Raw genomic sequence first — 24,560 nt, 5'->3', positions numbered from 1 at the left:
TAAGTCATGTTGCTACTTCAGGTATAAGGCAATGTAGAGCCTACTTCAGCGGCAGCCCCACGTGGAGACACCGCACCACCCTTACTACGGACAAACACATCCACTGGATGGGAGAGGAGGTTTGCGCAGGAGCGGAAATCGCCGTTTCCTCCCCCCTTCCTCAGTTCCGGTTCGCAGCGCCCGCCGCGCCGCCCCCTTTCCGCCTGCCTCCTCTTCTGCTCTCTACCTCCCTCTGCCAGCCGGTGTGTCCGTGGGTGGGTCCCGGCCGCGGTGGGGGAGGGTGGCCACCATGGCGCTGTCGCGGGGACTGCCCAGGGAGCTGGCGGAGGCCGTGGCTGGAGGCCGGGTGTTGGTGGTCGGCGCGGGCGGCATCGGCTGCGAGCTCCTCAAGAACCTGGTGCTCACCGGCTTCGCGCACATCGACCTGGTGAGGAGCGGGGCCGGGGGCCGGGGGGGCGGCGGGGCCGGGGAGGCCGGTCACGGAGCGGCCGCGGCGGGGAGGGCGGCGTGAGGACTCAGGGCAGGCGTGGGCATCAGGGAGGCCAAGGTGGGAAGGGCCCGGGCGGTCCCTCTCCTGGGCGCCGCGGGAGCGGGGCGGACATGGCGGCGGCTCTCGTAAGGAGGCGCCGGGTTTGCGCGGGTAAATCGCGGTGGGACGGGAATGGCTGTGTCCGGGGCGGAAGGAGGGGACGGTGGGGGCGGAGGAGGAGGGGCCTGGGCCCCCGGCCCTTCCCCTGCCCGCTGGAGGCTTCGGGGGCGGAGTCTTGGGGGGGAGAGTCACTCCGCGGGTGACTTCGCTCTCCCCGGTATCTTTTTTGAGAATCGGCGGGGGGAGGGGGAGAGGAGGCCTCATGGGGGGGGGGCTTCTCTTCCTCTTCCTCCTCCTCTCTGTCTCTCTCTGTCTCTCTCTGTCTCTCTCATTCCCTCTCCCTTTTTTTTTTAAACCGGTTTGGGGATGGGGGGGGTGTTGCCATTCTGCCCCTAAAGAGCATGCCTTCTATGGGGGAGGATTTTGCACCGTTTTAAATCTTGGTCATAGTTGCCTGTCTTGCTCCCCACCCACGTTTCTTGAGAGAAAGAATTAAAATAATTCCTGGGTTTTGTTTTAAAGTCTAAATTATTCTCGGGGTTTGTAGTAGAACACTACCCCCTTCTCTCCCCTTTCCCTCCACTTCTGCCTTGGTGCCAATGCATATTAATTTTGAATATGAGAAAGGCATGTAAAACTGTTTCCCAGCATGCGTCTTTCAGTACCAATCTTAGGTCTCCACGTTACAAGCTTCACTTATTTGGATGAAACTTAGCACAGGCTGTTCCATTCTTGCTACTAAAAATATTGCATCTATCATAAAACTACACACAAAAAGTAGGTTAGTATTTCAATCTTCACTTTCAGTCAGCTAAAAATAGCGACCTAGAGAGTTTTTCTTTCACTTTTTTCCTTGGTCCAAAGGTTTGTACTTTTTAATTCTAGTGAATTATTTTTGAGGTTTTTTTTTTTGTAAGCAACATATAAACAAACCAAGTTGTTTCTTGGAAATACTGTATAGTTATGTTTTTTTTTTAACAGCTAGGTTGATGTCATATATTTGGCTTAACAATTTGCTTTCACTTAGAAATAAAAATGACTGAAGATAAGCATCTCAAAGTAAAACTGCTATCATTGTGTATGTGGTTCTGCCCAAAGTCACTGAAATGGATAGGATGTATTTTAGATACTATATATATATATCATTGATGTTAGTTTGCTTATATGTAATTTTTATATATTTAAAATGGACTTTTCTACCTAAATTTTTTTTTTAAAAGTGTCCCTTGAAATATCTGGATTGGAAATCAAACGGTTTGTTGTTGTTGGTATTTTTGGTTCCTGTGTGTATGTGAATGTGCGTGGGGCAGGTCTGTTAACTCTAGAAAAGTGTTGTACATTGAAAAGTGCTGGATTTGAAGTCAGTGCTGCCACTTAACTACCTAATTTTTGTGACCTTTGGCAAATCACTTACCTCCACAGCCATAGTTACTCATGTGTAAAATGAGATTGTTGAACTAGATGACAGTTCTAAATCTGATGTGGTGAATACATTTATCTCTTTAACTGTGTATAAAGAGTTTTGACACTTGGTATATCATGACATATTCAAACATGATGGTGCCTTAATTTTTTGACTATTGAAGTTTTTGGGAAAAAAAAGTCATATCAGAGAAGTATGAATTTGAGACTTTCAGTTTGGAAAACAACCCATCAATCAAATTGGCTGTTGAAATTTTATTATAAATCCAAAAATCCTAAATAAAGAATTATTAATGATTTTGCTTGCTTTGTGGAATTTCACAAATGAAAGCATATTTCAATTTTAGATACCTTTTATCTTTTAGATACCTTTATGTAAGTTAATTGAAATAGAACCAATTTTTTTTTTAACCATAATCTTAATCCATTTCTATATGAAAATAGCTTCCCCACATATATAGTATGCAGTTTCAGATGTGAGACTTTGTCCTGGTTTAGTGTATTAGTTTTATTACATTTCTCTTTTTTAGCCACATTTTAAAAAATTATCATTTAATAAGCTTTTGAACTTATAGGAATAATTAGGTAGAAAATTAAGCTTTGTAAGCCACATAATTAAACTATCTTTATTACATACAGTCCTTTTTTCAGTTTGTTTATAACCCTCAAAGCATATTTATAGATTTCTTAGTCATATGTGTGTGATTAAAAAGAGTGGAATTGAGGGAGACAACAGAGGATGTCCCATCAGAAAATATGAAGTGTGTTTGCTGAATACCTTGAAATGCAGAGCTCAGATAAACACTTACAGAGCCTAGAAACCTTTCTGATTTAGATAGTGCAGAAGTAAGGCATATGATATAAATTGCAGTTGTAGATGTGCATAAGTGCACATACTTTTTTGTGTAATTTCAGGTTTTCATTTGTAACTCACACTTCCCAGGAAGCTTTTACAAATATTCTTTAGAAAGTTATTCTTAAAAATGAAATCTTTGAGTTGCTTATGTATGCAGTAATTGCTTTGGCCAAATGAACAATAATTGTGGTGTGATTGATCCTAAAACAAATTTTTAGATGCTTCCAGAAAATTTAGAAATTATGCATTCTTAGGGTTGATGTTGGTGTTGCTGAAATGTTGGGTGCTCTTTTTTTATTTTTGGAGGCAATCAGATGAAGTGATTTGTCCAGGGTCACACGCTAGTAAGTGTCTGAGGTCGTATTTGAACTCTGGTCCTCCTAACTGGAGAGCTGCTGCTCTGTCTATCCACTGTGCCACCTTCCTGTTCCCCTGTGCTGTACTTTAAATGTTTTTATATTGTATATTATAAAATAACTGGATTTTGTTCATTTGTAGATTGATTTGGATACTATTGACGTCAGCAACCTCAACAGGCAGTTTTTGTTTCAGAAAAAGCATGTTGGAAGGTCTAAGGCACAGGTAAATAAGTAAAGATTTCTTACCTTCTCTGTTGTCGGGGTGTCAAACTTGACTTAGAAAACCACACATTAACATTACTTATGTTCTATTGTGTTTTTAATTATTTTGTTAAATATTTCCCAATTACATGTTAATCTGGCTATAGAAGTGTTTGATACCTTGTTTCCTTGTACCTTGGATGGAGTAGCCCATGTTATCATATTGATTCTCATAATCTCTAGTAAATGAAGAAATTTGGGAAAAGTATTTATTTTTTCCTGGGAAAAATGAGGCCAAGGGAGGTTGTAGCTTGCCTAAATCACAAAGAAAATCAGGAACAGAACTGATGGGAGCTACTTGCCAGTCATTATATGGTGCCACGTACTGTAATTGGAGTTACTCCCTCAACAGCCATTAAGTTACTCCCATAAACAGAACTGGGTAATGGGAGAAGACGAGGAGATTAAATAAGATACTGTCTCTATCTTTGTGGAGGTCACAGTTTATTTGTGGAGGTCACAGTCTAGTAGTGGGGCATGGCATATTTAGAATTGATACAAATGATAGTACACAAAACAAATAGAAACTAAATACTGCTTCATAACTCATAGTAATCTGTCACTGGAAAGAAGTGTCATTGGAATAATCCCAACCCCTCCAAGAAAGGAGCAAATTTTACTTCTTAGTTGTTATGCTTTAGAATAGCATTAAAGTTAGTTTTTTCTTTGAATCCAAACATGGGCTTTGGAAGTTGAAAAGAAGACAATTTTAGTAGTAAATGTACTAGCAGGAAAAAGATCTCTTTGAGAGTTAAATGTTAGATAAGCAGATAGACTGGGTGGCTTCATTTCTTTTTGAGTTTGAAATGAAACCGACCATGTAGACATGACATTGTGCTTTAATGTTGAACAGGAATTTCCTCTCTTTTCAGTTAACCTTTTTAGTTAGATTTTGCTGAGCTCTCAAAATGCGGTAGAAATCTGAGGAGATTTTTTTCCTTACATGTTTTTGTTCTCTTTATCTTAATGATAGGGGATGGATTATGTAGGAGAAAACATCAATTTTAAAAATCAATTTCCTCCATCAGAAAATCATAGTATTGTATATATCAGAAAGTGTGTACTAGAATTCAGTTTTGAATAATTCTAGAAATAATTTTATAATTTTTTTTTCATTTTTAGGTTGCTAAGGAAAGTGTATTGCAGTTTTACCCAGAAGCTAATATTATAGCCTACCATGACAGCATCATGAAGTATGTATTTTGGTTAACTATTTAAATGTGATTTGGAACATTATATTTCCCATTTTTCTTTTGTATTACATTTCTTTTCTTCCTTTTGATAAGATTTTAAATAGCTCAGCTGGTTTATCCCCTAAATTAATTTAGTAGCTATTTGGTTTGTAAACTTAAAGGATCTTTGAGTCCTAATCAAAAGATAAGCGATTACAACCTAAATAGTGTCTTTAAACAGGGCAATTCAGATTTCTCTTGTAATACAGATAAGTCTCTTGTTCTGGTGAAGTTCTTTAATGATATTTTACTATATATTCTTTCCCCCACCCCCCACCCCAGTTCATTTTAACAAGACAGTCATTAAGTATCTTCTTTGTAGAGATGATTACCCAATCTTTATGTCCATCCCTAGTCTCTTTCCTTTGGTATAGTCATATATTACCTACTACTTTTTGGATATCCCGAAGTGGATGTTTTGTACACTCGTCAAGCTTATCATGTCTAAAACAGAACTTAAAACTTTACCCTCAGACTATTCTTTCTTGTCACTGTCCACGGTACCACTATACTTCCAGTCACATACGCTCTCTACTTTTGTCGTGTTCGGCTGAGGCAGCCAGATGGCAAGGTGGATAGAGCCCTGGGCATGGAGTTAGGAAGACCTGAGTTCAAATTTGATGGCAAATGTTTATTAGCTTTGTGACTTGATCAAGTCTCTTAATCTTTGTTTGTCTAGATTTCCTCAACTGTAAAATGTAATAGTATTTATCACTCAGGGTTGTTGTGAGTATCAAATGAGACAATATTTGGAAGGAGCTTAGCACATGGCTTGGCACATTGCAGGTGTTTAAAAAATATAAATCCTTTCCTCCTCACTTTGATTCACGCATATATTCAGTCTTTTTCCAGACCATGTCATTTTTACCTTTATAAGATCTCTTGAGTATGTCCTCTTCACCTATACAGCCATTACCCTAGGTCAGTTGCTTATTCATCTCTGTGACTCAAGTTTCTCTCCATAGCAATCCAACCTCTTTTTAGCTGTCAGCGTGATTTTTTTTTCCTGAGGCAGTTGGGGTTAAGTGACTTGCCCAGGGTCACACAGCCAGTAAGTGTCAGGGATCTGAGGCGAAATTTGAACTCAGGTCCTTCTGACTTCAAGGCTGATGCTCTATCCACTGCGCCACCTAGCTGCCCCCTGGGGTGATATTTCTAAAGCCTGTGTGATCATATTTTTCACGGAGTCTTGATATATATATTTTGGAATCATCTTGTTGGAGAGCCTTTCAGTTAGCATTTTACTGTACTGAATTCAGATGCTTTTATGTAGAGAACAAATAGGCTTGGATTTTATTCTGTATACTTTTCAGTCAATTATGGAACCATAAAAATATGATCTGCTGTAGGAATATGTTTTGTGTAAACTTGCTTATTCCCTTCATATACCTTAATCAGGGGTACCTCTTGGAAATGGGTGTAGTTTATTCTTATAATATTTTGTAGTGGTGGGTCTGTAAGTATTGATCTTTTCTGGGTTACTTTTTTTGGTAACAATTTTTTCCACATGTTTTTATCCTCTTCTTTCTCATACCTTAAACAAGATGTATGTAAAAGCACTTAGAGCACTTTTAAAATATCAACTACTATTATTATACTACCTTGAGAAATGACCCTTTGATTCTCTTAAAATTGTGTTTCCCCCGGCATGGTCCTTTTGTATATATACTTTGTTTAATGTAGCTCCTTTTATCATTTTGGTTTTCTTTATTTAGTACTGTTTCTACTTCCTCATGTAGCACATTCTCTTAAAGTTTTTAAGCTTTTCAGTTGGAGGTCCATTGTGGTGTTATGGAAAGAGCAATGGCCTGAGGATCCTGGTTCTGCCACTTTGATTTGGCTCAAGCACAGCAGCTGTAGGCCAAGTTGAATAGAAAATTGCTATATCTTTTTTAGCTCTAAGCCCGCTGGTCTACGAATTGACTGATAGTGTCCCAAAAGTTAGGGGGGTATCAATATTTCCAATAGCTAATGGCTATTTGGAAAAAGTAAACTAGAAAATATTTCCTTTTCATTTAGTATACTTGAGAGTAGCTATCTCACTAGAAGCTATTTGTACTGTCTAAGCTTTAAAAATGATAGAAAATTCTGTATTACATTGTGATGAACAAACATAAGGCTATTGCTTTTGTGACTCTTCTTTCTTCTATTTTGTAGCCCTGATTATAATGTGGAATTCTTTCGGCAGTTTACATTGGTCATGAATGCTTTAGATAACAGAGGTGAGAGTTTAGTAAATTCTGGTTTTATGTTTTGTAGTGATTCCTTTTTTGTTATTCCTCAGACCCAGATTGTAAAAATACCAGATGAAGATAGTGATTTGTCAGCTTCTTTACATTAGTACTTAATTGAGTTATTTTCCTTGAAGTATAGGGCAGTGGACAAAACAGTCTTCTGCTTTCATAATACTTCCAGCGATGTGATGGAGAATGTTTAGCAACTGACTCTCTGGAAAAATATATGCGTGACACACTTTTAAGTTTAATCTGCATTATTGGCATTTTCTCCATCACTTTCTTATGTGTAGACAGTCAACAAAACAATAAGTCAAGCCCTGATATAGAATGTTTGCCGATTTCTTAGGTGTAAATGCTCATGCAAAAAAATTTAACATTCTGTTCTCGTGAGTTGATTGGAGCTGGTTCCAGTACACCCCTGATGAGTTTGGGGTTTGTATCATTGAATTTGCCAACTTATTAAGGATGGGTTATATTCTTGATATGAAGTTGTAAATATGTGGTTGGCTAAAGTGGCTGCCCAGCAGAATTTCTTTTGGATGAAACTCTAAACTCTGAGGTATAGGGGAGGAAGGAGAATCAGTTTTGTGTCTAGAGGACAGAGTCTCTGAAGGAAGTTTGAGAGAGACGACATGGGGGAGTGTAGATTTAGAGACAGAAGGGACCTGAGAGGATATTAAGTTCAATTTCCTTTACAGTTCAGGAAAAGACCCAGAGAGGGAAATTGCCTTGATTGCCTCAGTTAAATCCTATGACCTTGAACAAGTTCCTTCACCTCCATTGGTTTTATTTACCTTATTTAGAATGATGATTTCTAAGGTCTTGTCCAGCTTTAAATCATGAATCTCAGTTACTGAGGAACTAGAACAGCTTGGGAATAGAAATGGATGGGATTTATTGTCATGTGCCAACTCTTCCTTAGCCCCACTTCCACTTGATTGTGATACTGGAGAAATGTTTCTGCAGATAAGGCTGGTGCCTGCCAAATATTTGCCAGGTCATAAAACTTTTAGAAGGGCCTTCTTAAAGATACTTTCTTGGATATGGTTGTAAAGATTGCTTCAAAGACATCTAGGAACATTAATGCTTATAGAAATTTTCAAAATTCTACTTAAAACTTAATGTAGTTAGATAAGTGGAAAGCAGACTTAATTTGTAGTCACTGGACCTGGGTTTGAATCCTACCTCCTCCGCTTAGTACCTGTGTGTTCTTGACTAAAGTAACTTCTCTTTGGCTAAGTTTCATTCAATGACCATTTATTGAGTGCCTTCTTTATAAGGCATTATGCTAGACATTGGAGATACAAAGCCAAAAATGAAATAGTTCCTGCGCTTTAAGAAATTGTTGCATCTTTATTGATCTATAAAATGAGAGAATTGAGCTGATGACTCCCAAGTCTCCTTGCTGGTATGATCCTGTGAGTTTATCATGTAGGTTTCTATGGAATTTATGGTCCAAGTATCTCCCCAGAAAACAATTCATTCATATAGTTATGCCTGGCTTAATGCATTAGATAATGTTTTAATCATGAAGCAAATTTAAATTAAGTGAATCTTATTTTCCTGTTACCTTTAATGATAAATTTGGATTTGTGTTCTAATATTAAAAAAAAAAACTTAAAAACCCATTTAAGACTGCAGGAAGTTAAATTGAGTGGGAAAATGTTAGCAAAATATTAAAATATTAACACCATGTTAGTATTTCTGTTTTCATAATTTTTAAAGACTCTGTCAGAAATTATGGCCATTGTGGGTGTTGATTATGATTAGCTGCCTCACAAATTGTTCTCTCTTTATAGAAGAGGCATAACTTTGGTAATTTGGCTAGGTTTTCACTAGCCTCAAAATGTTTCAATATTTCTAAATTGACATCCAAGACAATTTTACTTTATCTTGCATTTTTGTCATTTCTAAAATTTATTGACTCCTTTTTGCACTTTTTTTTCCTGCTATTTACAGTTTGATACATTATGTTGGAATGAGATGAGGTATTAGCATTTAAAATGAGACCAAAAAGTTAAACTTTGTCTTCGTAATGGATGCTTGCCCTGATAACATTTAGGACCTTTAGGTATACTGAATGTTAAAAATGGTCCTATGTGTTGATCATTCTTTTCCAACTTATTTATGTATTTATTTATTTATTTATTTTGCATTTTAGTGAGGCATTTGTGGTTAAATGACTTGTCCAGGGTCACACAGCTAGTAAATGTCAAGTGTCTGAGGCCAGTTTTTTAAAACAAATTTAGACTGTGTTAGCTTTGGGGTTCTTAGCATATAAAAATAGCATTTTAGCTATTATAATTTTAGTGGGGGCATCAAGTATAAGAGACTAGCTTTGGAAGCTGAAATTCTGTAAGTTCAGAGATCTTTCTCTTAGTTTGGGACATTAAATGAATTTCTGTTAAACGATAATGTATTATCAGTTGTATTAGCAGATCTAATGATGTGATTGATGGATGGGGTTGACTGTAAAATTAAAACTAGGAAAAGCTGTTTATTTAACCTGCTCTACTAAGTGTAAAAGTCAAATAATTGATTTTGTTGTTTCTTTCTTGATATCATCTTTCAGCTGCACGGAACCACGTGAATAGGATGTGTCTGGCTGCTGATATTCCTCTTATAGAGAGTGGAACTGCTGGCTATCTTGGACAAGTAACAGTTATCAAAAAGGTTATGGGAAAAGATTTATTTTTCTTGAAATATTTACTGTGGAACTATAGAGTCTTAGGGGGAGAGATGAGATAAGCTTTAATTTTTCTTGGATTTATATAACTTTAAGATAACCAACTCAGTTATGATGCTTATAATAAGAATACTTGGGATATTCTCTTGAGGTGGTATAGGCCATTGCACTCTAAATTGTGAAAGAGAACTCTGGAGGGACATAGACAAAACCATAGGTACAAGGAATACCATTTCTCCTTAACTGCTTAGTTTGATTTGTTTGCCTTTTAAAGCCTATGTGTTTGAAACATAATGAACCTAATCGTTTACGTCTTTATATCTGAAACTTGTTATATAACAAACTTGTGCTAAGGCTTTCAGAAGTTGGTTGCTTTGGTGATTCTAGAATTATAAATATGGAAAGAACCTTGGCATTTCATCTAGTCCATCCCTCACTTTCAGGTAGGAAGGCACTTAACATCATTCTGCAAAGATTGCTTTCAATATCAGAGTTTAGTAGCCTTTTTTAACCAGTATGTCCATGATATGCTTAAGTAGTGCTTTCGAGAGCTTGTGCAAGCTAAAAAATGTACTGGAGAGAAAAGGAAGGGGGTTCATACAGTAGTGAAAGAATGCCATTAGGAATCTCCAAAGTATCAGATATGTACACTTAGCTTTTGCTCATCTCCTTGGAAGGAAATTCTAGGTGATTTGTTTCTTTGTCTCAAAATTCTTAGGCTCTTATCTAATTTAATACTTATTATTTTAACTTAAACCTATTTCTGGTCTTTTCTTGTCCTCTGTCAATGAAGAATATTTGAGTATAGTGATGAATCATTGATTCTTTTTTAAAATAAATTTTTATTTATATCTTTTATATTGCCTAGATTTCATCATAGTCATTGCTACCCTTCCCAGAAAGCCATTCCTTATAACAAATAATTTTTTTAAAAAAAAGAAAGAAAAACAGGAAGAGCAAAATAAAGCAAAATTGAGCGACATATTGAGAAAGTATCTATACTTACCTATATATGACAATATATACATCATCAGACCAGAAGTCCAAATGATACATATGATTTTCCATACCCGTTGACCCCTGACCTCTGGAAAGGAGGTGGGGAGCTGTCTTTTCGCGTCTTTTCTTTGGGGACACACTTGTCTCTGTAATTTCATAACACTTGGTTTTGATTATTTTATGGTGGTTTTTTCCATTTACATTGTTGTTGTCTTTATATAGTTTTCCTTATCCTGCTTACTTCACTTTGCATTATTTTGTGTAAGTTTTTCTCTATTTATATTCATTATGTTCATCATTTCTTACAGCACAACGATGTTCCATTACATTCATAGACCACAGTTTATTTAGCCATTCTTCAGTTGATGGGTATATATACTTTGTTTCCAGTTCTTTACTACCACAAAAAGTGCTGCTATAAATATTTTGGTGTATATAGAGCCTTTTTTTTTTTTTTTTTTTTTTTTTGGTCAGTGACTCATTGAGGTATATTCCTAGCAGAATTTTTAGGTTAAAGGGTCTGGATATTTTAGTCAGTTTATTTGAAAAATTCCAAATTGCTTTCCATTTTGGTTATGTAGCTTCACCAACAATGCATTAGTGTGCCTATCTTTCTAAAACTTCTCCAAGATTGATCATTCCTGTCTTCTGTTCTCTATGCCAGTTTTCTGGGTGTGAGGTAAAACGTTAGAGTTGTATTGATTTTCATTTGTTTTAGTAATGATTTGTAGCATTTTTTTTTCATATGGTTGTTTACAATTCTTATTTTGAGAATTGTTTGTTTACGATTATCATTTGACCATTTCTCTTCTTGGACAATGACTTTTAATATGACTGATTCTTGTTCCTTTACTGGTTCTAATCTGATGTGAAATTCTCAAATCAAAGTTTAGATTTAGTACATTTTAATTTAAAAACCTGCTTTTCTTTGTGTTTAGGAGGTTAGGATTGAATGGAAAGTCCTGAAATATGCAAATGTATAACAATTCTTGAAAATACTTGGTTTAGAAATCTATCCTTTATCTCAAAATGGGATTCTATTGTGGTCTTTGAGATTTATTTAAAGGATCTGTGAATCAGTAGCTTTTTAGCATTCAAGTACTTTAAGTAGGGGGGAGTGTACTGTGGTTTATAGAAACCTACACTGACAGTATGAATGCTTGGGTTTTAGACTTGGCTTTGCTACTCTCTTGTGTCTTTAGGTAAAACACTTCCTTGTGCCCTTTTTATTTATCTGTAAAATGAGGAGATTATATCTAAGGTCCTTCCATAAAAAAGTTCTATACTTTTATGAAATGTAGTTAGAATGGGGAAGAAGGTTCTGTATGTAGTTGATTTATCTTGAAATAATGAGTTACCATTGTGGAGTGAATGTTTTTCTGATTTCTTGAATCTGCAGGGTGTGACAGAATGTTATGAATGTCATCCTAAACCAACCCAGAAAACTTTCCCTGGATGTACGATTCGTAATACACCTTCAGAACCTATCCACTGTATCGTATGGGCAAAATATTTGTTCAAGTAAGAGATTATTTAAGAATATGTTTTGATGCTTGTAAGTGAAAAATTTTTTATTCAGAAATACTTATCATTCTTTATTTTCAAATATGGGTAGGAAAGTTGAAATATTTTGGTAGTTTTCTTCCATATGATTATGCATGAAGGATTCAATAATTTCTAAGAAAAGGAGTTTTATCTTCCCTTTTGTAATTGTCATCTTGCTACCTATGGCTCCCATGTACTTGCATAAAATGATCAGTATATTCCATTTTAACTATGTCAGGTTCAAAGTATTACTGCTAGTCCTTGTTAGCAGTTAGCATTTTTGTACATTGTTAGCATTTTTTTGGCAGTCAAAAATTATAGCGCTATATTGGATATTAAGTGATTAGAAAAGTTATGAGGTTGCCCTGGCATGCTCACTTTTTTGGTTAATAGAAACAAAGGTGGCTGCTTTGTGTTTATATGTATACAAGATGTTCTGAAAATCTTAATGCAGTTTTTTTTCTCCCAGCAACTATTTATTTATTTATTTATTTATTCGTTCATTCATGTATGTATTTATTTATTTTTAGTTGATTTATTTTGAATTATCAACAATCACTTCCATAAGCTTTTGAGTTTAAAATTTTTCTCCCCCTCCCTCCTCACCTCCCTCTGCAAGACGGTGTGCAATCTGATATAGGCTATACATACATATTCCTATTAATCATATTTTCACATTAGTGATGTTGTAGGTAAGAATTAGAACCAATAGGAGGAACCACCAGAAAGAGGAAACAAAACACAACAGAAGAAAAGAAAAATAGCAAATAGTATGCTTCGATCTGCATTAAAACTCCATAGTTCTTTCTTTAGATGTGGATAGCATTTTCCATCATGAGTCCTTGGGAGATGTCTTCGATCTTTGTATTGCTGAGAAGGGTTAAGTCTATCAATATTAGTCATCATGCAATGTGGCTGTTAGTGTGTACAACATCCTCCTGGTTCTGCTCTTAATGCAGTTTTAATAGCTTAAAATTGCACTAAGATTTTTGGAACACCTTGCATTTGTATATTTGTAGTGCTCTTTTGATGAGCATAAATAGTTTCAATACTGCTGGTGGGGAACATAAGGAGACAAGATAGTTAAACACTTAGAGCTAATATTATGTCATCTAATCTATTCCTTTTCTATTTCTGTTATGCTTTCCATGCCTTAGAATTGGTTGTTACTTCCTTTGATAGTTGTTTCCAGCTCCTTCCTTGTTTTTTTTCACTAGTTTTTAGCCCTTCCTACCATTATTACTTGCGAGTGGGAGTCAGATTCTTGAAGTGAAATAGAGCATGTATTTCTTGTCCTCTTTCTATAGTTGAGGAAAGAAAAGAAGGTCTGAAAAGGGATGCCATGTAGAGTATCTAAAAAGTTTGTATTTGATCCTGGCTACTTTTGCTTGGCATCTTGAGCTTACTTCTTTTTATAAGGGGATATGATCTCGTTAAAGTGATGTTCCTGGCTGTACTTTGAGAATATAAAACTTATCTTAAAAATATAAAGATCAACAGTTACTTAGAAAAAAGTTCAGCCACAAGTTGATCATTAGTTTTCAAGATTTTACTTTTCAACAATAAAAATATATTACCCAAAGAAAAGTGTGGACTTATAGCCAGAAAAAGCCAGGTTTTTTTCTTTTTTAATTTTCATTTATTCATTTATTTGTTTATTTTTGGTCAAATCAAAATCTTATATATAGTTTAAAAAAAGATAAATTGGTATTTATATTGTTTAAGATCCATCTCAACAGTTAACAATGAGATGAATTATATTTTGTTTAAACTTAAATCATCCAGACTAGTCATTGTATATTTTGCTGAGCCTTGCTGTGTGGTAATTACATATAAGATTGCTGAAATTCAAACATAGTTGTGTGCTTGGCCAGAATTAAATCATTAGGTCTCTATGTAAAACAGTTTGGGAAATAGTTCCAGGTAAGCTCTGACATAATCATCTCAATCCAGTTAGGTTTGTGTGTATAATCTAGGGAAAAATCTTTGTGAAAAATGCTTGTTTTTGTATACAATTGTTTTTTAAAATTACAGCCAGTTGTTTGGGGAAGAAGATGCTGATCAGGAAGTATCCCCTGACAGAGCTGATCCTGAAGCTGCCTGTGAGTAAAATATTCAGGCTTGAACTTGTCATTTCATCAAAAGCTTTAAGTTTTATTTTTTATTTTTTGCCATTTTTTTATTAATTTATTTTGATTTATCAATAATCACTTCCATATGCTTTTGAATTTAAAATTTTTCTCCCCCTTCCTCCCCACCACGCTCCCCAAGACGGCGCACAATCTGATATAGGCTATACATTTACATTCATATTAAACATATTTTCACATTAGTGATGTTGTAAGTAAAAATTAAAACCAATAGGAGGAACCATCAGAAAGAGGAAACATAACTCAACAGAAGAGAAAAAAAAATAGCAATTCAACTTCCATAGTTCTTTCTTTGGATGTGGATAGCATTTTCCATCACAAGGCCTCTGGAGATGTCTTAGATCCTTGTATTGCCAGGAAGGGTTAAGTTTATCAATATTAGTCATCACACAACGTGGCTGTTATTGTGTACAACGTTCTCTTGGTTCTGCTCACTTCACTCAGCCTCGGACCATAGAAGTCTTTCCAGGTTTTTCTGAAGTTAGCCTGTTCATCATTTCTTATAGCACAATAGTATTCCATCACATTCATATACCACAACTTGCTCAGCCATTCCCCAATTGAGGGACATTCTCTCAATTTCCAATTCCTTGCCACCACAAAAAGAGCTACTATAAATATTTTTGTACATGTGAGTCCTTTTCCCATTTGTATGATCTCTTTGGGATATAGCCCTAGAAGTGAAAAGCTTTAAGTTTTAACAGCTAGTTCTCTTATTCTAGTTATGAAAATAGCAGCTTGTAAGAGTGCAGTGCTAAGATGGTCATACCTCCCCTTCTGGCCCCTCTAATAGGCCCTGAATCAGGAGGGCAAATACTAAACCAGAATATGTTGATTACAGGTGAATTCCCTAGCTAATTTAAATTATTTCTTTCATCAGTTAAGTTGGGTCCTGTTTCATGTCTCTTCATGTTAAAACTATAGCCAGATGTTGTCTATTGCAGGGGAACCAGCAGAAGCTGAAGCCAGAGCAAGAGCATCTAATGATGACGGTGATATCAAACGTATTTCCACTAAGGAATGGGCTAAATCAACTGGATATGATCCAGTTAAACTCTTCACTAAGGTGAGATTTGCTCTCTCAAATAGCAGAGTGGTATAAGCGATTGAGTTCTATTTCTTTTGAATTCCTTCAAAAGTTTAATGACTTACCCAGGGTCATACCCAGGTTCAGACATTAGTAAGTATCTAAGTCAATCATTAAGCATTTATTAAGCACCTTTTATGTTCCAGGGACCGTGTTAAATTCTGGGGGTACAAAGATTGTGAGGAACTCAAAATCTTATGGGAGAAACAAGCAAACAAATATGTACAAACAAGCTATATACAGGATAAATAGGAAATCATTAATAAGAGAGAAGGCACTAGAATTAAGAGGATGGAAAAGGCATCCTATAGAAGAGATTTTAGCTAAGAATTCAGGGAAGATAAGGATGGAAAAATGAGGAGGGAGAACATTCCAGCCGTGAAAAATGCCCAGAGGCAGAATTTGAATTAATGACTTTCTAAAGGTCATTATCTAGTTTGATAGAAAAGTTTCAACTGCTACTAAGGTGATTTTCTCATTTAGGTGGGTAATTTAAAAAATTCTTAATAATAGGATAGTTACTGTTAATAGGTAGTCTGTTAGGAAACCTTTTGGTGGGATCCAGCAAAAGGTATTTTTTCATATAATTTCTATAATATTGAGAGGTGGAAAAATAGTAGAAACTACAGAATTCCTTCTAAAACTAAATGTTTTAGGATATAAGGGGACTATTGCTTATTTAAATATATTTATATCTGCAACATAAGGAAAATCTAAATTCTTAATGATTAACAAACTCCCCCCATTAATACCCTGCCCATTCCAGTGATTCTTTACAACTTGAGGTCATAATTCAAACCTCATTCACCATTCCTTACTGTTCTGTTCCTTATTTATATTTCTCACTCCTCTCCCCACATCCCCCTTCCCCCCTTAGGTACTCACCTCTTCCATGCTCTCTGGAATCCTGCTCCATAGGCAAAAAACTTGTTTTTGTCTTAAATCTTTTCCTTTCTCACATCTAGTCTTTTGGCTCTCACTGAGACCTGGCTGCTTCCTTTTTTTTTTTTTTTTTGCTAGGCAGTGGGATTAAGTGACTTGCCCAGGGTCACACATTACTAAGTGTCAAGTGTCTGAGGCTGGATTTGAACTCAGGTCCTCCCGACTCCAGGTCTGGTGCTTTGTCCATTGAGCTACCTAGCTGCCCCCTGGCTGATTCCTGATGATGGCTTCCATTGCTGCCTTTTCTAGCACTGATTTTACTTTCAGTCATTAGTCATTGACTTACTGGTCAGGGTGGAGTTGTTGGAATACTCCTTACTTCTCACTGCTACTTCTAGGTTTTCCTTTTACCACCATCACTCAGTAAACTGTCAACTCTTGAAGTTCATTCACTGCAACCCTACTACCCAAAATTCTGCTAGTTGTTGTCTGCCAATCTCCAGGACATTTCCTTTCTTTCCTCAGTGAGTTGAGTGCTTGGCTCACAGTTTTTCTCATCTCTCTACCTCCTGCCATCATACTGGGGGACTTCAACATATTAATACTCTTTCAAGTACCCTAATGTCATAGTTCTTCAACTTAATTACCAAGATGTATTCCTCCATCCCACCTCAGCCACATAACAAAGGTTGTCATCGCCTCCATCTTGGAATTGCCCACATATGTGCTAATTCCATGTTCGTGAACTCTGAAATTCCCTTATATGATCACAATGTATTGTTATTCATATTCTCCCTCTGCCTTGCAACCCCAAACCCTGTTTTTTGTTCCCATTGTGACTTCCAGTGCTTCAGCTCCCCAGTTCTCTACTAGGCCATTACTTCTGCACTGACTTCACTCTTCCCTTGGTGAACCCGTCTTGACCCCTTGGTGAACCCGTTTAGCTCTACCGTCTTTTTGTGTCCCTTGCCTTATTATATCACCAAACATGTCCTGCCAATCCTTAGCCTTGGATCACTCCCACCATCTGCTACCTTTCATCCTATCTATGTGCTGCTGAACAAAGGTAGAGAAAAATCATGAAACCATACTGACAGGTCCATTATGAATTTATGTTACATAACCTCAACAGGACCCTTAATGCTGCAAGGCAATCCTTTTATACCTCTCAATTAACTCACTGCCTTCCCCACTGCAAGAGTTTTTCCCAGACCTTTTCAGCTCTCTTCAGATCTCCGATGGCTCTCCCTCGTCCTTTCCCCTTCCTTCTCAGCTAAAAAACTTGCTTCATATTTTACTAAAAAATTGAGACCATTCTCCAAGAGTTTTCCTCTGCTTTTTTCCACATCTTTGCCATTTATCTCCTCCTTTACTCTTGTCTTTCATGAAGAGGTGACCTCTTGCTAAGACAGACTTCTATAAATGCACAAATGATGCCATTCCATACTGTCTTCTTCGACAGGTTGCCCCCTCTGTTATCCCAGTTCTCTTATTTTCAGTCTCTCCCTGTCTATTGCCTGCTTCCCTGTGGACCACAGACATGACCATTTCTCCCCCTCCTCAAAAAACCCTCACTTGATTCATCCATCTCTGTTAATCATTCTCATCTTTCTCCTTCCCTTTGTGACTAAACTCCTTGAGAAGGCTGTCTTGAATGGATGCCTCCACTTCCTTTTCTTTCACTCAGGGAGTTACTCACTACAGTCTGGCTTCTTTCTTCATCATTCAACCAAAAATTCAACCAATGCCTCCAAAGTTACCACTTTTTCCTGGTTGCCAAATCTAATGACCTTTTCTCAGGCTCCATCTTACTTAACCTCTCTGCAGTCTTTGACTTTTGACATTGTGGATCACCCTTTTTCCTTCAATATTTTCTTTAGGTTTTCAGGACCTACTCTCTTGGTTTTCTCCCTGCTTGTCTGACTATTTCTCAGTCTCCTTTGCTGGCTCTTCATCCAAGTTACACCTACTAACTATGGATATCCCACAGGGCTTTTGTCCTTGTCTACTTCTCCTTCTACACTATTTCACTTGGTTATCTCATCAGCTCCTATAGATTCAATTATTGTTTCTGTGTTAATGATTCTCAAATCTGCTTACTCATTAGTATCTTTTGACCTGCATTCTCATTTCTTCAGCTACTTTTTGGATATCTTGAGTTGGATGTCCTGTAAACATCTTAAAATCGATATTTATAAAACAACTATTTATTCCCTAAATCCTCCCCTCTTTCTAATTTCCTATTACCGTTACCACCACCATTCTCCTTGTCACCTAGGCATGCAATTTAGGTGTCATCTTTAACTCTTTACTTTCTCTCATCCCCCATATCCAATCTGTTGTTAAGACCTGTCAGTTTTACCTTTTTAACATTTCTTGAATACTATGTATTCTTTCTTCTACCACCCTGGTGCAGGCCCTCATCTCCTTGTGCCTGGACTATTGAAATAGTCTGCTGGTTGGTCTTCTACCCTCAGATCTTTCTACTCCAGTCTATCTTCCACTGAATTGTTAGTGATTTTCCTAAAGCACAAGTCTGACTATGTCACTCATCCTGCTTAATAAACTTTAGTGCCTCCCTGTTGCCTCCTGGATCAAATATAAAAATCTTATTTGACATTTAAAGTCCTTCATAACCTAGTTCTCTCCCCCCTTCCTCCCCCTAATGTTCTTACATCTTAACTTCTTCCCCCACTCTCCCTCTTCCCTCCGTGTACTCTGAAGTACAGTGACCCTGCCCTCCTTGCTTTTTGTTGCACAACTTTCTTCATCTCCCAACTCCAGGCATTTTGATTGGCTGTCCCCAGGCTTGGGTTATTCTCTTTCCTCATTTCTCCTTCCTGTTTTCCTTAGGCTTCCTTTAGATCCCAGCTAAAATCCCAGTTTCAAGAAGCATCTCCTGATCCCTTTTAATTCTGGTGCCTTCTGTCTGTTGATTATTTCCAATTTATCCTGTATGTAACTTGTTTGTATATAGGTGTGTGTGGTCTCCCTCATTAGAAGGAAGTCCCTTGAGAGTAAGACTGTATTTTGTGTTTCTTTCTATTCCTAATGCTTAGTACAGGTTCTGGCACATGATACTTAAAAACATTTATTGACTGGCTAATTTGTGTGCTTAATTAGTTTAGGCTTATTCAAGAAATTATTACTTTTGGTTTGTTTTTGTATCACTTTAATCTCTTCCTACTTTTCTGCCCAGCAAACCATCCTTTGGGGGAAAAAAATCATTCAACAAAATCCACCAATGCATCAATCTGAAAGTACATGCAATAGTCTCCCTTTATACTTCCCTACCTCTGAAAAAAGGGAAGAGTTTTTCATTTTCTCAGCTTTTTGCCAGGGTCACCCTTTGTCATTAATATTATAGTATTCAATTTAGGTTTTTTTGTTCTATTTGCTTTCTTGTCTACATAATTTTCTTGGGTTTGTTTCTTTATTCAGTTTCTAATTCTTTCCATGCTTCTCTGTATTCTCTGTTGTTTTATGGGGCGGTAATATTCACTTACATTTATTTATGTATTTATGTATTATGTGTGTATTATTTATGCATTTATGTATGTATTAAGCCTTTTGCAAATCAATGGTAGGCTCATTGTTTTTTTAAAACTATTTATAGTAGATAATCATTCTAGCACCATGTTTTTTAGTATATGACATGTCTCTAACTCAAAATCATTATCATGGTACAATATTTAATGCATTTCCAATATTGAATGCATTTACTTGTCCCTGAACATAGTAGGTGCTTAGTATTTGTTGAATATTTAAATGAATTACATATATCACTTGCTAGCATGTGCACTTAAGGGATTATTACATTCGATTTTGTCTCTTTTTTTTTAAGCTTTTCAAGGATGATATAAGATACTTATTGACAATGGATAAACTGTGGAGGAAAAGGAAGCCTCCTGTGCCATTAGACTGGACTGAAGTACAGAGTCAAGGTAATTTGTACAGATCTTGTGAGTACCTACTTTAAACCCTCCATTCCCACTTAAAATATATATATATATAGCTCCCTTATTTGACTGGATCTCCTGTTTGTTTTGTTTTGCTGGACACTTTTATACAGTGGGGCTTCTTTTTCTGCCTTCCATTGACTTAGTGTCTGCCAGTGACCAAAGAAGTCAGATTTCTGGAATAGCATAGTCTATTCAAGCAAGAAAATGTTTCTAAAATATTATCAGAAACTTTTCTGTTTCCATAATAAGTGGTATTTACGTAGTAACTACTCATATCCTCTGTTGTCAAAGATAAGCTCTTCAGAATGTTGAGAGTGAATGATTCAAGCAAGCTATTTTGAGCAAGGAGAACATCTTTTCCTTTTTATTTTTTTAAATAGATAAAAACACCACCCTACCTAGGGTCCCAATAAGAATCAGTTCCCAGTTTTCTTGAAACTTCTTTATTTTGTACTTTATGATGGGTAAGGGATTCCTGAAAGTTTTGGATTGGTCCTGTTGGAAGAACCAACAGACTGAAGTGTTGAACATCATTCCTCATCAGACAGATATTTATCTGGAGCATGGCTGGAGCCAATCATTCTATTATGTTGTATTGTAATTCTGTTCAGTTACTGTACAGATTTGTTGGGCATTTAATTTATTTTTACCTAAAACATTTTTGCTATTTTGAATATGTGTCTGGTTGCTTTTTTAGATTTAAGATAATGTTATTTTAAAAAAGCATTATTACTATTATACCAGAGATGAGAGTGTTCCAAATTCATAGACTAGTAGAAATCCTTAGTGTAAACCTGATTGTAAATACAGTAGCTTAAGGAAACCCAAAGGAAATTCTACTGATTTCATCTGCAGAGAACTTTTTTTTAATTGAGCTGAGGAAGAACTGTTGCAAACATTTAGGATTTCAGGGATACTAGCTGATTGTTAATTTTTTTGGGTTTGTTTATGTTTACTTTTAACTTTTCAGTTGAATTTAGCTTTATACTTTGAATTCTTTTAAATGTCTTGACATAAATTATCTAATACCTATCCCATCCTATCCTTTCTTCCCTTTTCCCTCTCCTCCAAAAAGGGCCTCTTATCCAGGGCATGTCCTCTGCTGATGTAATGGCAATAATGTTTGTTTTTCTATTGTTGGCTCTCTATTAGGTAGCTGGGTTGCTTGGTAGGGAGAGCATCAGTCCTGAAGTCAGGAAGGACTGAGTTCAAATCCAGCCTCAGACACTCCTTAGCTTTGTGACCCTGTGCAAGTCACTTAATAACCTGTTTGCCTCAATTTCCTTCTCCGTAAAAAAATGAGGATAATAACAGCACCTACCTTCCAAGGTTGTTGTGAGAATCAAATGAGATAATTCTAAAGTGCCAAGCATAGTGTAGTATGTATGTATACACGTAGTAATAAATGTTAGGTATTACTAACTATTATACTACCTACATAAAAAAGTAGTAGAATAGAAAATGCAATTCAACTTTTGTATACTTGATAGTTTTCTTTTTTGGTTTTTACAAATCTCAGTGCATTGACCTTTTGAAGTATGAAGTATGAATGTGAAGACACATTTCAGTTTGTCACCTAAAGAATTTTTATTAGTTGATTATTATGTTTATTGTTGTACTTGGATTATTTTAAAATGCTTGTCTGGTGTTTTATGTTCTAACCAAGGATAGAGTTGAGAAGTTGTATGTGGTGACTTACTCTGTAGTATTTTTTTGTCTTGCACATATCTTTAATGCCACTGATACTGACTGATTTTTTTTTTTGTATAGTGACCACAGCTGCTTACAGGGAAGTAGTTCTCTCCCTGTCCTCAATAATGACTTTTCTGACATATGTTCATTCTTGAGCTTGTCTCCCCTAACTAGCTTTTCATTGTTCTGCTTTGGCTGAGGAGAGTTTGGTTGTTGAGGTTTGTATTTGCTACTATCTTTTAATCCTTATTTTCTTTTTAACCTAACTTTCAAATGGCTATATTATTTACCTGGAGAGTACCTTTCTAGCACTTTTTATAAGTTTATTTTATATTCTTTATATTCTTCTTTGCCGTTTATTCACTTGCCTTCAGAAAAGAGCACAAATCACCTAAATTTTCATTTTGGCAGCTGGGTGGAGTAGGGAAAACCTTGAGGCAGAAAAACTATTTAAGATGCTGTTGGCAGTGGTCCAGGTGAGAAGTTTTGAAGGCCTTTGACAGGCCTGTGTTTTCCCTTGTGAGTGGAGAGAAGTGGATAGTTGTAAGACACATGACAAGACTTGGCAGCTAATTAGATATGTGAGGTGAAAGAGTGGAAGGAGTTGAGGATGACTCTGAGTTTGTAAATCACAGTGATTGGAAAGATGATGGCATTTTAATACATTTTTCCTTTTATATAGCTTTGGTGTCCTGAATTTTCAGAGGTTATGCTAGCATAGTACACAACTATCAGATCCTACCAATTTGAAAATGTTTTGAGTACAGCCTAGTAATAGAATGTGTTTCTGTTGTCCAAGGACTAGCCTGCCTATATTTGTAGAGCCTCATTACCAGATTTGCTTGACTGATGAATTATTTTGGCCAAAGAAGTTCTTGAAGACTGATTAATTCACAGTGGGGTTGGGATCTGCTACTTTGATAAAGTCATAGATCCATAAAATATTGAAGTGTAGTCATAGCCAGCATGAATTATTGCTCTTCTGTTTCTGCTTTATTAATATGAATAACTTTCTATAAATCTTTCAGAATTTCACAAATATTCTTCATATTTATGGCTTTTAAATGTCATTCTGTTATGTTAATATACCATAGTTTATTCAGCTGTTCATTAACTAATAGGCATTTACGTCATTTTCAGTTCTTTTGCTATTACAAATAATACTGCTTAGATGTAGTTTTGAACAGATCTTTTTATATCTTTAAAATGATGCTCTTAGGACTTCTTCACAATAAAGGGATGAGAGGAACAAAGTATATAATTATCTTTGTGTGTTTTCTTATTTCCCTCAAAAAAGATTTTTTTTTTATCAATTTGCAATTCCGTTAAATCTTTGAAAATTGGGTTTTAATCATTTATTTTTTCCAGTTTGATAGGTATGCAGTGATACATATCACAGCTGCTTGATTTTGCATTCCTCTGAAGATTAATGAGATTGATCATTTTTCAAACGATTGTTTTAGCAATATATGTTTCATACTTGTAAATTCTTTCAATATGTATATTTGAACCTTTATCCAGTAATGATTGATTTGGGAGAATTATCCTTAAATATTTATAATTTTATAGATTTTAAATGTTTACTTTTTATATTATGGGTCCTGGAAATATTTTCCCCAAATAAGTATTTTTATCTTGGTTACATTTGTTATAATCAAATTGATTTTTAATATAATTAAATCCATCTACTTTATTCCTTGTGATTTCTTCACTAAAAACTCTATTGTTTTCTGTTTTGGTACTGATGTTCTTATTGATCAAGGATTGCTTTTGTTTAATCAGTACAAAAGATGGTAAGGGTGCTAATGTTGATGTTTGATAAAGAAAAGCCCTTTATACCCAAGCTAATACTATTTTTCCCTCCATTTGAAGAAATAAATGCAGCAGATCAACAAAATGAATCCACGATAGGTTTAAAAGACCAACAGGTTCTGGATGTCAAGAGCTATGCACGTCTTTTTTCAAAGAGTATTGAAACCTTGAGAGTTCACCTGGCTGAAAAAGGTGATGGAGCTGAACTCATATGGGACAAGGTTAGTTGAGAAAATGTGGTAACTATTTATATATTGAGTATATGTTTTAATTCTAGTGCTATTCTTTTGAGAAGTTAAATTAGCCTTATTGGGAATTTGTAAGGGAGTCATTTTAAATGTTAATAAATCATACTTATGATGTTCGAGAAATTTTATCCGATTTTCTTTGGATGTTTCATTGTTATAATCAGATTTCTTCTTGAATGCAAATTAATGATGATTAAAAATGATTGGGCAGCTAGATGGTGCAGTGGATAGAGTGCTGGGCCTGGAGTCAGGAGGATCTGAATTCAAATGTGACCTCAGACATTTAATAGATGTGTGACCCTGGGCAAGTCATTTAACCCTATTTGCCTCAGTTTCCTCATTTGCAAAATGATTTGGAGAAGGAAATGGCAAATCATTTCAATATCTTTGCCAAGAAAACCCCAAATTAGGTCACGAAGAGTCAGACACAATTTTAAAAAATAGGGGCAACTAGGTAGAGCACCGGCCCTGAAGTCAGGAGGATCTGAGTTCAAATGTGGCCTCAGACCAAATACTTGACACTAACTAGCTGTGTGACCCC

At 36.1% G+C, this 24,560-nt stretch overlaps 1 protein-coding gene across 1 annotated transcript in view; it reads left to right on the top strand.

The window, feature by feature from the left end:
- Positions 1–237: 237 nt before the first annotated feature.
- Positions 238–24,560, top strand: part of LOC114047304 (SUMO-activating enzyme subunit 2) — a 32,733-nt gene continuing 8,410 nt past the window's right edge. The window contains exons 1-10 of the mRNA XM_027868073.1: positions 238–427; positions 3,366–3,449; positions 4,610–4,680; positions 6,877–6,941; positions 9,529–9,629; positions 12,041–12,162; positions 14,221–14,288; positions 15,281–15,402; positions 20,150–20,249; positions 23,832–23,992. Coding sequence (XP_027723874.1) covers positions 290–427; positions 3,366–3,449; positions 4,610–4,680; positions 6,877–6,941; positions 9,529–9,629; positions 12,041–12,162; positions 14,221–14,288; positions 15,281–15,402; positions 20,150–20,249; positions 23,832–23,992 — 1,032 coding nt within the window. The 5' untranslated portion in view covers positions 238–289. The remainder of the gene's footprint in view (positions 428–3,365; positions 3,450–4,609; positions 4,681–6,876; positions 6,942–9,528; positions 9,630–12,040; positions 12,163–14,220; positions 14,289–15,280; positions 15,403–20,149; positions 20,250–23,831; positions 23,993–24,560) is intronic.

The sequence above is a fragment of the Vombatus ursinus genome, unplaced genomic scaffold, assembly GCF_900497805.2.
Source record: "Vombatus ursinus unplaced genomic scaffold, bare-nosed wombat genome assembly UNPS02014786.1, whole genome shotgun sequence".
Lineage (NCBI taxonomy): Eukaryota > Metazoa > Chordata > Mammalia > Diprotodontia > Vombatidae > Vombatus > Vombatus ursinus.
This window is presented reverse-complemented; position numbering and strand designations above follow the sequence as displayed.